At 49.9% G+C, this 13,145-nt stretch overlaps 2 protein-coding genes across 53 annotated transcripts in view; one reads left to right on the forward strand and one right to left on the reverse strand.

The window, feature by feature from the left end:
• Positions 1–4,702, forward strand: part of CCL25 (C-C motif chemokine ligand 25) — a 49,606-nt gene extending 44,904 nt beyond the window's left edge. For 27 of the 51 annotated variants that reach the window (XM_077975734.1, XM_077975737.1, XM_077975726.1 and 24 more), the window contains 2 exons: positions 892–1,008; positions 4,270–4,702. In XM_077975734.1, the coding sequence (XP_077831860.1) occupies positions 892–1,008; positions 4,270–4,277 (125 nt within the window). In that variant the 3' untranslated portion in view covers positions 4,278–4,702. 51 annotated transcript variants of the gene reach the window in all.
• A 2,994-nt stretch (positions 4,703–7,696) lies between these two features.
• The window catches only part of FBN3 (fibrillin 3), an 88,290-nt gene continuing 82,841 nt past the window's right edge, over positions 7,697–13,145 (reverse strand). For both annotated transcript variants that reach the window (XM_015122717.3, XM_077979762.1), the window contains exon 64: positions 7,697–8,550. In XM_015122717.3, the coding sequence (XP_014978203.3) occupies positions 8,209–8,550 (342 nt within the window). In that variant the 3' untranslated portion in view covers positions 7,697–8,208. The remainder of the gene's footprint in view (positions 8,551–13,145) is intronic.

Consider the following 13,145-nt stretch of genomic DNA (forward strand, 5'->3'; position numbering starts at 1 on the left):
CTCCCAGGCTCAAGCAATCCTCCTACCTCAGCCTCCTGAGTAGCCAGGACTACAGGCATGCTCCACTAATCCAGCTCATTATTATTATTTTAGTTTTTATTTTTATTTTTTGAGATGGAGTCTTGCTCTGTCATCCAGGCTGGAGTGCAGTGGCACAATCTCGGCTCACTACAACCTCTGCCTCCCGAATTCAAGTGATTCTTCTGCCTCAGCCTCCTGAGTAGCAGGAGCGCAGGCTCATGCCACCACGCCTGGCTAATTTTTGTATTTTTAGTAGAGACGGGATTTCACCATGTTGGCCAGGCTGGTCTTGAACTGCTGACCTCAGATGATCTGCCCGCCTTGGCCTCCCAGAGTACTAGGATTATAGGCATGAACCATCATGCCCGGCTGCAGCTCATTGTTATTGTTGTTGTTGTTATTATTATTATTTTGAGACAGGGTTTTACTCTTGTCACCCAGGCTGGAGTGCAGTGGCACAATCACAGCTCACTGCAGCCTTGTGTTCCTGGGCTCAAGCAATCCTCCCACCTCAGCCTCCCAAGTAACTGGGATGACAGGCATACACCACCATGCCTGGGTAATTTTTTGTTTTCATTTTGCAGAGACAGGTTGTGCCATGTTGCCCAAGCTGGACTGGAACCCCTGGACTCAAGCAATCCACCTGCCTTGGCCTCCCAAAGTGCTGGGACTATAGGCATGAGCCACTGCACCCAGCCAGTCCAGCTCTTTTAATCAGGACACTTCCCATTGGTGCAGATGGAAAGCTCAAGCACATGGGAGACTCATTGGCTTAAATAACCAGTCAACAGCTTCAGGCTCAGCTGGATCCAGGAGCTCAAAGGATGATGGCAGAGCTCTTGCTTATTTCTCTCTCCATTTCTCCAGCAGGCTCTCATGCTGCAAAGAAGTTGAGTTCTGCAAACTCCAAACTACCATCGTCTAAGTTTAGCAATCCCACCAGCAGCAGCAAGAGGAATGCCTCCCTCCTGACATCAGCTAATTCAGGTAAGGACTCTTGGTCATGTGACCGTCTCCTATCCATCACCTTTGCTGAGGGCTGAGGGCTCATGATTGGCTCACGCTGGGACAGGAGATTCACCTCCAGGACCAAGGAGGGGTGGTTGTGTGGTCAGCGCTGCACGTTCACAGGGGAGGGTCCTCGGTGGCTGTCCACTGCCGTGACCCAACCCAAAGACACTAAAGTGCGAAAGTGAAGCCCCAGGGGAGTGGCCCAAGAGCTCCAGGGCCCCCCACACCCAACAATTCTTCAGCAGGAACCAGGTGGGTGTGCTGTAATTCTATTGAATTCTGACATTGTCTCTCTCTATATAATATATATATAAATTTATATATAAACTATATAGAATAAATTACATATTATATATCATATATATTATGGACATGATATACGAGATATATATGATATATAATTAATATATAACATAATACATATTTACATATTATATAAATATACAATTAATATATTTAATTATAATTATATATAAAATATAATTATATTACATAAATCATATATAAAATATGATACATAATATAAATATATATTATATATGTAAATATATAATGTATAACAATATATAATATATAAATATATATAAAAATATATATACAAAAACATATATTTTATGACAGGGTCTCACTCTGTTGCTGAGGCTGGAGTGCAGTGGTGCCATCTCGGCTCACTGCAACCTCCGCCTCCAGGGTTCAGGCGATTCTCGTGCCTCACCCACCCAAGTAGCTGGGATTACCGGCCGTGCATCACTATGCCTGGCTAATTTTCATATATTTAGTAGACATGGGGTTTCGTCATGTTGCTTAGGCTGGTCTCGAATTTCTGGCTTCAAGCAATTCTCCCACCTCGGCCTCCCAAAGTGCTGGGACTGCAGGCATGAGCCACTGCGTCCAGCTGACATTGTCTATCTGGAGGTAGTGACACAACCCACAGGTTAAGGACTCAGTCCCCCAAGACTGCCCCCATTTCAGATGCTGATTGCAAGTAGCAAGTTGTCACCTGTATTTCTGACTGATTGGCTGTAAGTCAGGGCTTGCACCTCTGGTTGGATCATTTGCTAGAATAGCTCACAGGCTCAGGGAAACGCTCTACTTACGTTTACCATTTTATTGTAAAAGATTACAAAGGGGCTGAGCATGGTGGTTCACGCCTGTAATCCTAGCACTCTGAAAGGCTGAGGCAGAAGGATCAATTGAGCTGAGGAGTTCGAGACCAGCCTGGGAAACATAGCAGGACCCTGTCTCAAGAAAAAAAAAATTTTTTTTTAATTAGCTAGTTGTGATGGTATGCACCTGTAGCTCCAGCTGCTTAGGAGGCTGAGGTGAGAGGATTACTTGAGCCTAGGAGGTAGAGGTTGCAGTGAGCTATGATCATACCACTGGAACTTCAGCCTGGGAGACAAAATGAGAGCCCATCTCAAAAAAAAAAAAAAAAAGAGCTGGGTGCGGTGGCTCAAGCCTGTAATCCCAGCACTTTGGGAGGCTGAGACAGGCGGATCACGAGGTCAGGAGATTGAGACCATCCTGGCTAACACAGTGAAACCCCGTCTCTACTAAAAATACAAAAAACTAGCCAGGCGAGGTGGCGGGCGCCTGTAGTCCCAGCTACTCGGGAGGCCGAGGCAGGAGAATGGCGTAAACCCGGGAGGCGGAGCTTGCAGCGAGCGGAGATCCGGCCACTGCACTCCAGCCTGGGCGACAGAGCAAGACTCCGTCTCAAAAAAAAAAAAAAAAGATAGATATTACAAAGGATAGGGATGAATAAGCCAGATGGAAGAGATGCTTAGGTAGGCAAAGACTGGAAGAACTCAAGTGCAGGGGCTTCTGTCCCCATGGAGTTGGGGTACACCACCCATCCCACACACGTGGATGTGGTCACAAGACCCTGAACCCCATAGTTCAGGCTTTTTTTTTTTTTTTAGAGATGAGGTCTCATTCTCTCTGCCAGGCTGAAGTGCAGTGGCACAGTCATAGCTCACTGCCTCATTGAGTAGCTTGGACCACATAGCTCACTGTCTCAGCCTCCCGAGTAGCTGGGACTACAGGCCAGTACCCTCAGCTTACCAGAGATCTTTTTTTTTTTTTTTTTGAGATGGAATCTCACTCTGTTGCCCAGGCTGGAGTGCAGTGGCATGATCTTGGCTCACCGCAACCTCCGCCTACTGGGTTCAAGCGATTCTTCTACCTCAGCCTCCCAAGTAGCTGGGACTACAGGTGCGTGCCACCACACCTGGCTAATTTTTTGTATTTTTAGTAGAGACAAGGTTTTACCATGTTAGCCACAATGGTCTCAATCTCCTGACCTCAGGTGATCCACCCACCTCAGCTGCCCAAAGTGCTGGGATTACAGGCGTGAGCCACTGCGCCTGGCCTTCACCAGGGATTTTTTTTTTTTTTTTTTTTTTGTATTTTTAGTAGAGACGGCATTTCACTATGTTGGCCAGGCTGGTCTCAAACTCCTGACCTTGTGATCCGCCTGCCTCGGCCTCCCAAAGTTCTGGGATGACAGGCGTGAGCCACTGTGCCCGGCCAACCAGAGGTTTCTTTAGAGGTTTCATCACATAGGAGTGAAGGATGATTAACTCCATTTCCAACCTTCTTCCCCTTCCTGGAGAATGGGACTGAAAGCTCCTAGTTTCTAATCAACAGCTTGGTCTTGCTGGTGACCAGCCCCCACCCAGAAGCCCACCAAGAGTCACCTCATTAGAATAAAAGATGTCCCCATTACCCAGGAAACTCCAAGGGATCCAGAGCTCTGTGTCAGAAACAGAATTCAAAGACCAAACATTAGCACAAAAGGCCAGGCGCGGTGGCTCACGCCTGTAATCCCAGCACTTTGGGAAGCTGAGGCAGGCAGATCACGAGGTCAAGAGATCAAGACCATCCTGGCTAACATGGTGAAACCCCGTCTCTACTAAAAATACAAAAATTGACTGGGCATGGTGGCGGGCACCTGTAGTTGCAGCTACCTGGGAGGCTGAGGCAGGAGAATCACTTGAACCTGGGAGGCGGAGGTTGCAGTGAGCCGAGATTGCACCACTGTACTCCAGCCTGGCAACAGAGCGAGACTCTGTCTCAAAAAAAAAAATCAGCACAAAAGATTCTAGCACTCCTATTACTCAGAAACTCATAAGGGTTTTAGGAGCTGTGTGCTAGGGACTGGAGGTAGAGACCAATGCATATCGTTGCTATTATTTCACAGCCATCAATTTCACTTCGGCCTAATTGCTTCTGCAGGACTGTGAGCCGACTCATTTCTGGGATCCATCGGCACAGGAGGGGCCAGATCTTTCTCCGCTAAAACCATTGCCCTACAGACCCAGCTGTCCCCACGCCTCTGTTTTTCGGGTCAAGTCTTAATCCCTGCACCTAGGTTGGTCCTCCCTCTCCACCCCCACCACCTCCTGTCCCTCTGGCAACTGGAAAGAGAGAGTTGACCTGATTTTAAGCCTTTTGCCACTCCAGGGACCGGCGTCAACACTGAGCAGCCAGTGTCTCTTGTAGAGAAGACTTAGGATACCTCTCTCACTTGCTGTTTCTTGCCACCCCCCCTGAGCCATCCCAGTGTGTCCCTCTGGGTCCCTGCAAAACTCTAGTCAGTTCAAGGATGCCCCTCCCAGGTTATGCTTTTCTATAACTTTTAAATAAACCTCGGGGAGTGATGGAGTCATTCCTGCCTGTTATGTTTCATGATGAGGTGCAAGTTGCTGCTGCCCCACCCTGGGGTGAAGCCAATGCGATCTTTGCCACCCCAAGCTCTCCTAACAGACAGCTCTCGAGGGGCCAAGCAGTAGCTGCTGGCTGCAAATTGCACTTCCCAGCTGGTGACCTTGAAACAATTGGTCACTCTCTGGTACCTCTCAGCTTGTCTGTAGAATAAGGGTCACTGCGCTCGCTCTGCTTAGATTCCAGGGCTGTGGTGAGTCCAGCTGATGGACACAGAAGCCCTCTGCAAGCTCTTATGGGCTGCCTGGAGGCCACTGGTAAGTCAGGTGGGCCAGGAGTGGACCAAGGACAGAGCTCTGGTGCCAGGCGCTAGTGACAATTCTGCAGGTGGAGGCCTGAGTCACCACCCGATGATGCTGTCTTCGGTCCTTGGCAACCTGAGTTTCCATCACAACAGAGAATGATCTGGATGAAAACCAACACACATTGGCTGGGCACAGTGGCTCACATCTGTCATCTCAGGACTTTGGGAGGCTGAGGTGAGTGGATCACCTGAGGTCAGGAGTTCAAGGCCAGCCTGGCCAATATGGTGAAACCCCATCTCTACTAAAAATGCAAAAATTAACCAGGCGTGGTGGCGGGCGCCTGTAATCCCAGCTACTCAGGAGGCTGAGGCAGGAGAAATGTTTGAATCCGGGAGGCAGAGCTTGCAGTGAGCCGAGATCACACCACTGCCCTCCAGGGTGACAGAGCGAGAGTCTGTTTCAAAAAAAAAAGGAAAACCAAGCACATCATCTCTTAGGGGACACCCTGGTGGTTTGGGGTCAGGGACTGGGATGAAGTTGCAGAAGAAATGCAGTCACGTTCAGTGTTCAGGCTCCACCGCACACTATGTGGGTGATCCAGACAGGTTCCACAAGCTCTCTCAGCCTCAATTTTGCCCCCCTGGGAAATGGGGGTGATAATACTGCCTGCCTCATAGCGCTTTGTTGGGGACCAAATACACTGTGATGTGTAACATGTACAGCACACAGTATATGCTGTGTATTTATTAACACAATGAATATCCTGGCCATTGGAGTTCCCCTGGAACCAGGAAGGGTAGTGTGGGGGCTGATGGCCCGGGAACATGCCCACCTTTTTTTTTGAGACAGAGTCTCCCTGTGTCACCCAGGCTGGAGTGCAATAGCACAATCTCCGCTCACTGCAACCTCCACTTCCCAGGTTCAAGCGATTCTCCTGCCTCAGTCTCCTGAGTAACTGGTATGACAGGCATGCACCACCAACCCTGGCTAATTTTTGTATTTTTAGTAGAGATGGAGTTTCACCAAGTTGGCCAGGCTGGTCTTGAACTCCTGACCTCAAGTGATCCACCCGCCTCGGCCTCTCAAAGCACTGGGGTTTTAGGCATGAGCCACTGCACCTGGCTGCCCAACTTCCTCCCCTTCCCTCGTCTTTTTTCTTTTCTTTAGTGGAGTCTTGCTCTGTTGCGTAGGCTGGAGTGCAGTGGCATGATCTTGGCTCACTGCAACCTCCACCTCCCAGGTTCAAGTGATTCACCTGCTTCAGTCTCCCAAGTAGCTGGGATTACAGGCGCCCACCACCACGTGTGGCTTTTTTTTTTTTTTTTTTCCAGTAGAGGCAGGGTTTCACCATGTTGGCCAGGCTGGTCTCAAACTCCTGACCTCAGGTGATCTGCCCACCTCGGCCTCCCAAAGTGCTGGGATTACAGGTGTGAGCTACCGCACCCCATCAGGTCACCCAACTTTCAACCTGGCCTGACCTTGGCCAAGGTGTTTAACTTCTCCAAGCCTCAGTTTTCCCTGTAGAACGGGGATGGTAATAGCATCTATCCCGTGAGGTTGTAGTGGCAACCAAAGTAGTCAATCATCCTAAAATACTTAGACACTCACGCCTGCAATTCCAGCACTTTGGGAGGCCAAGGCAGTAAGATCACTTGAGCCCAGGAGCTCAAGACAAGCCTGGGCAATATAGGGACACCCCTATCTCTGTTTCTTTTGTTTTTCTTTTTGAGACGGAGTCTTGCTCTGTCGCCCAGGCTGGAGCGCAGTGGCACGATCTCGGCTCACTGCAAGCTCCGCCTCCTGGTTCACACCATTCTCCTGCCTCAGGCTCCCGAGTAGCTGGGACTACAGGTGCCCGCCACCACGCCCAATTAATTTTTTGTATTTTTAGTAGAGACAGGGTTTCACCATGTTAGCCAGGATGGTCTCGATCTCCTGACCTCGTGATCTGCCTGCCTCGGCCTCCCAAAGTGCTGGGATTACAGGCGTGAACCACCGCGCCTGGCTGGGACACCCCCATCTCTAAGAAAAATAAATTTTAGGCCAGGTGTGGTGGCTCACGCCTGTAATCCCAGCACTTTGGGAGGCTGAAGCAGGAGGATCATGTGAGCTCAGGAGTTTGAGACAAGCCTGGACAACATGGTGAAACCCCGTCTCTACTAAAGATACACAAATTAGCCAGGTATCGTGGCACACACCAGTAGTCCCAGCTACTTGGGAGGCTGAGGCACAAGAATCATTTGAACTCGGGAGGTGGAGGTTGCAGTGAGCCAGGACTGTGCCACTGTAGTCCGGCCTGGGTGACAGGGTGAGACTCTGTCTCAAAAAGAAAGAGAAAGAAAAAGAAATTTTAAAAAATTAGCTGGGTGTAGTGGCGTGCACCTTTGCTCCCAGCTACTTGGGAGAGGCTGAGGTGGGAGGATTGCTTGAGCCTAGGAAGCGGTGACCACAGTGAGCCATGATCGCGCCACTGCACTCCAACCTAGGCAACAGAGCAAGACCCTGTCTCAGAAAAAATAAAAAAAAAAATTGGAATGGTGTCTGGTATGCAGTACCTGATCAGGAAGCATGAGTCGTTATTACCAGTCTGGGGAGCCCACAAGGCCTTCTACTTCCCCAGGCACGAGATCTGCCTCGCCCAGCCCGAGGGCAGGATCTGCTTACTTCAAGAACTTGCCAACGGGCAGGCAGACTTAACCCAAAATAACTTTATTATCGTCTCCACTTTGATATAAAAGCATTCTCCAAATGGAGGGCAAATGCGGCAAGTCACGTGGGGTCTGGGCCCCCTGCACACCCTTCTGCTCCGAGGGATAAGCCCTGTGCCCACCCCAGTTGCCCACTGCCATGTCCTGCCAACCCCCACCCCCCAAACCAGGGCAAGCCACAGTGCAGTACAGAAGTGAAAGCCTGAGATTGACCAGACACGGTCACCACAGGGCCTCTTCCTGACCTTGGCTGTGGGGCGGGGGGTGCACATTGCAGCTTCTTCTTGTCTCCAGGAAAGACTGAGTAACTGGGGGTCCCCCGGGGCTGGCACAGAGGTCCGGGCAGAGGCCGGGCTCGCCTGAGGTTGACGTGTAGCATTTCACTCTTCCTGAGTTTCGGGGTTCCACCTGATCAGCTGTCACTGCTGGGGATCAGTCCTTCCCAGTTCCAGAAGCTCCCTTCTCTGGACAGCTGAGGCCCATTGAGGCTCCTCCAACTAAAGCAACTGCAGCTGCACCTTCAGCCGCAAGGCCTGGCCCCGGGGCCCTGGCTGCCCCTCTGGCTGGACACCCCAGGGTCCTGCCACGTTGCTCACCACCTCCAGCTGGTAGGTTCCAGGCCTCGGCCGCCTCCGCCCCAGCTGCAGGGAGCTGAAGCCACGGAGGTGACGCATGCGGAAGAAACCTTGCTCATTTCCACGGGCAATGACGTAGCGGACCCGGCCCTCCAGACCCTCCAGGGCCGGCCGGAGCTCCACGATGCGCTTGGCCCGGCCCAGGTGTGAGAGGTTCAGACCCAAGGTCAGCAGGGCCTCGGAGTCAAGGGTGGCCAGGCTCACCTGGGAAGAAAGGCCAGGTGTGTGGTCAGAGCCCACAATAATCCAGATGTGGAGTGGGTAGGGGGTCCTGGGATTGTGGCCAAAGAGGAGATTTTGGCCAGTCTCTAAAGTGAAGGAAAGAGCCATAAAAAGGAATGAAATCATGTCATTTGCAGCAATGTGGATGCAGCTGGAGGTCATTATCCTAAGCTCATTAATGGAGAAACAGAAGACCAAATACGGCGTGTTCTCAGTTATAAGTGGGAGCTAAAAATTACTTACCCGTAGACACAAAGATGGGAAGAACAGACAATAGGACTACTAGAGCAGAGAGAGAGGGAGGGAGACAAGGGTTGAAAAATGACCTATTGGGAGGCCAGGCGCGGTGGCTCACGCCTGTAATCCCAGCATTTTGGGAGGCCGAGGCAGGTGGACCACAAGGTCAGGAGTTCAAGACCAGCCTGACCAATACGATGAAGTCCTGTCTCTGCTAAAAATACAAAAATTAGCTGGGCGTAGTGGTGGGCGCCTATAGTCCCAGCTACTTGGGAGGCTGAGGCAGGAGAATCGCTTGAACCCGGGAGGTGGAGGTTGCAATGAGCTGAGATCACGCTACTGCACTCCAGCCTGGGGGACAGAGCAAGACTGTCTCAAAATAATAAATAAATAAATAAATAAATAAATAAATAAATAAATAAATGGAAAACTACCTATTGGGAACTATGTTCACTGCTTGGATGAGGGATCAGCAGAAGCCCAAACCTCCTCATCATCCAATATACCCATCTATTAATAACAAACCTGTACCCTCTGAATCTAAAACGAAAAACAGGCTGGACACAGGGGCTCACGCCTATAATTCCAGCACTTTGGGAGGCTGTGGCAGGAGCTGAGGCCAGGATTTCTTTGTTTCTTTCTTTTCTTTTCTTTTTTTTGAGATGGAATCCCGTTCTGTTGCCCAGGCTGGAGTGCAGTGACATGATCTCAGCTCACTACAACCTCTGCCTCCCAGGTTCAAGTGATTCTCCTGCCTCAGCCTCCCAAGTAGCTGGGATCACAGGTGCCTGCCATCGCGACTGGCTAATTTTTGTATTTTTAGTAGAGACGGGGTTTCGCCATGTTGGCCAGGCTGGTCTCAAACTCCTGGCCTCAAGTGATCCCCTCACCTCGGCCTCCCAAAGTGTTGGAATTACAGGCATGAGCCACCATGCCCGGCCAAGGCCAGGATTTCAAGGACAGAAGGCAACATAGTGAGACCTCATCCACCCACAAAAAGTGAAAATAGTGCTGGTGTGCGTCTGTAGTCCCAGCTACTTGGGAGGATGAGGTGGGAGGTCCCAGGAGTTCGAAGCGGCAGTGAGCTGTGATCACACCTCTGCACTCCAGCCTGGGTAACAGACTGAGACCCTGTCTCAAAAATATATACATGTGTTTATTAGGCACCCACTGAATTCCTGGCAATCTTTGAGGCACTGGAGGTTCAGCAATGAGCAGATAAAACTCCTTCCCCTCAGGGAGTTTACCTTCTAGTAAAGCAAAGCAGATAGTAAACAAATACATGGAAAATGTAAAAGTGACAAGATGTGCTATGAAAAAACATGAAGTTGGCTGAGGGCCAAGGTGGAGAGATCACTTGAGCCCAGGAGTTTGAGACCAGCCTGAGTAACATGGTGAAACCCTGTCTCTATTAAAAATACAAAAAATTAGCCAGGTGTGGTGTTACATGCCTGTAGTGCCAGCTACTGGGGAGGCTGACATGGGAGGATCCCTTGAGCTCAGGAGTTCAAGCTGCAGTGAGCTATGATTGCACTGCTGCATTCTAGCCTGGGTGACACAGTGAGACCAGGCTCCCCGAAAAAAAAGAAATTGATTTTAAAAATCAATAAATAGGCTGGGCGCGGCGGCTTATGCCTGTAATCCCAGCACTTTGGGAGGCTGAGGTGGGCGGATCACGAGGTCACGAGATTGAGACCATCCTGGCTAACATGGTGAAACCCCCTCTCTACTAAAAATACACACAAAAAAATTAGCCAGGCAAAGTGGTGGGTGCCTGTAGTCCCAGCTACTCAGGAGGATGAGGCAGGAGAATGGCATGAACCTGGGAGGCGGAGCTTGCAGTGAGAGGAGATCACACCACTGCACTCCAGCCTGGGCGAGAGAGCAAGACTCCGTCTCAAAAAAAAAAAAAAAAAAAAAAATCAATAAATAGGGTGGGCACGGTGACTCATGCCTGTACTTCCAGCACTTTGGGAAGCTGAGGTAGGTGGATCACTTGAGCCCAGGAATTTGAGACCAGCCTGGGCAACACAGTGAACCCTGTCTCTACAAAAAATACAAAAATTAGCTGGGCAGGCGTGGTGGTACACGTGCCTGTGGTCTCAGCTACTTGGGGGATTGAGGCGGGAGGATTGCTTGAGCCCAGGAGTTCAAGGCTGCAGTGAGCTAAGATTGCGCCACTGCATTCCAGCCGGGATGACAGAGTGAGACCTTGTCTCAAAAAAAAAAAGAAAAGAAAAAAAAAGGAATAAAAAATAAAGTGGAGAAAAATACTGCTTCCCTTGGCATCTCAAGTCTGGTTCTTCATCCGCAAGGCCAGTGGTCAGCTGGATCTGTAGACTCAGTGGCATAAGGCTGAGGCTGCTTCTGAGAGAGGCAGGGAGACAGCCACGGTTACACACTACAGATCCCTAGTCTCAGCTAAGGGACCTTGCTCAGACCCCTGCCAGCCTGGGCCAAGGGAATCAAAGATTTGCTCTCAGAGACCCAGCAGCCAGGGGATTATTCAGATGACACTGGGACCCAGAGCCCTAAGGTCACTCAGAAGCGTCTTGGGATGGTTGGTGTTAGGAATTGGGATGGTTGGTGTTAGGAATTGGGATGGTTGGTGTTAGGAACAAGGGCCTTTCCGCAGAAGCCAGCCCCTAAAAGAATGCCAGAGCTGACAGAGAAACGGGATGCCAAGCAGGGCCAGAGAGGACAGCGTAAAGGACCAGACAGAAGAGCCGCCTGATAGCTTCCGCTGTGCTTCCTGCATCTGGCTCTCTTTGAGAGCCCCCTGTGTGCCAATGACAAACCCTTCTTTATTTAAGCTCCTCTGAAGTGCCTTCCTGGTCTTGGCAGCTGGACAGGGCCCTGAATAAGACAGCGAGCCTCAATGGCAGGCTACCCCAGGGCTGGGTGACGTATCCAATCCCACAGAAAGTCATCTGTGTTTTCTTTGCCTTTGTTTTGGGGAGCACTGTGTTGGTTTGGCCTCATTTACATGCCGATGGAGTGTTTTGCTGTTGCATTCAAGTGAAAGTTATTCCTGTTCCCCAGCCCCTCAATTCCGGAGATCTCAGGCCTTCTTCCCACGGAATGTTGTTAAGACTTATGCTCTTACCGACACCTGCTGGCAGTTAGTGGGTATTGCAGGCAAAGGCACAACATAGCCCTATTTTTGAGACAGGGTCTCAGTCTGTCACCCAGGTTGGAGTGCGGAGGTGTGATCACAGCTTACTGCCGCTTCGAACTCCTGGGTTCAAGTAATCTTCCCGCCTCAGCCTCCCAAGTAGCTGGGACTACAGGCACATGCCACCATAGCTGGCTAATATTTTTACTTTTTGTTGGTAGAGGGGGTCTCACCATGTTACCCAGGCTGGTCTCAAAATCCTGGCCTTGGTTGGGCACAGTGGCTCACACCTGTAATCCTAGCAGTTTGGAAGGCTGACGTGAGCTGATCACTTGAGGCCAGGAGTTTGAGACCAGCCTGGCCAACATGGTGAAACCCCGTCTCTACTAAAAATATAAAAATTAGCCCTTCTCTGTCTTGATCTGCTTGTGCCCTGGGACCCTGACAACCACTCCACTCACTCTTATTGAGTACCAAGGGGTGTCAATACAGTAGTAAATCCTACAGACACAGTTCTGCCCTTATGAAGTCTACAGAAAATACCAGTAACTATGGGATAATATATACATCCACAGTTTTTCCCAGCAAGGGGGAAAAAATAACTAGAGGGGAAAAGGGCCTTTCAGTAATACAAAGTAATACACTCACATTTTATCTAATATAGAAAGCCTCTCAAGCCCAATAACTGTATCCCATTTCTCACTTTGTTTTTCCCCGTAGCACTTATCATGTATCATATTTGTCATGTGTTATAAAATATGATATGTTTTACATGTTGATTTCTTGTGTGTCTCCCTTTTAGAATATCAGTCTCACAAGGGCAGGTGTTTTTGTTGTTGTTTTTGTTCGCTGTTGCTCCATTACAGTGCCCAGCAGCGGTATTCAGTAAAATCCATGGAGTGAAGAAGCTTCGTCCTAAATGTCTGCAGTGGGGGTGAGCTTGGGGTAATGGTTTCCATGCTCAATGATAATTGTTTGGGAAACAATGTAAAGTGGTGGCTTCAGAAGGCAGAGGGGCCCAGGATGGCTGGCCATGGATGCCAAGGCTGCTTGTAAAGAGAAGTCCATGTGCCATAGCCATGGAATCTCTGAACCTCCATGTTCAAGTTCTGTAACTTGGGCATGTGCCCTAACCTCTCTGAGCCTCAGTTCCTCCATCTGTAAATTTGGGATAATAGTGGCATCTAGACCGGGTGCAGTGGCTCATGTCTGTAATCCCAGCACT

This window comes from Macaca mulatta, chromosome 19, assembly GCF_049350105.2.
Source record: "Macaca mulatta isolate MMU2019108-1 chromosome 19, T2T-MMU8v2.0, whole genome shotgun sequence".
NCBI classification, from domain to species: Eukaryota; Metazoa; Chordata; class Mammalia; order Primates; family Cercopithecidae; genus Macaca; species Macaca mulatta.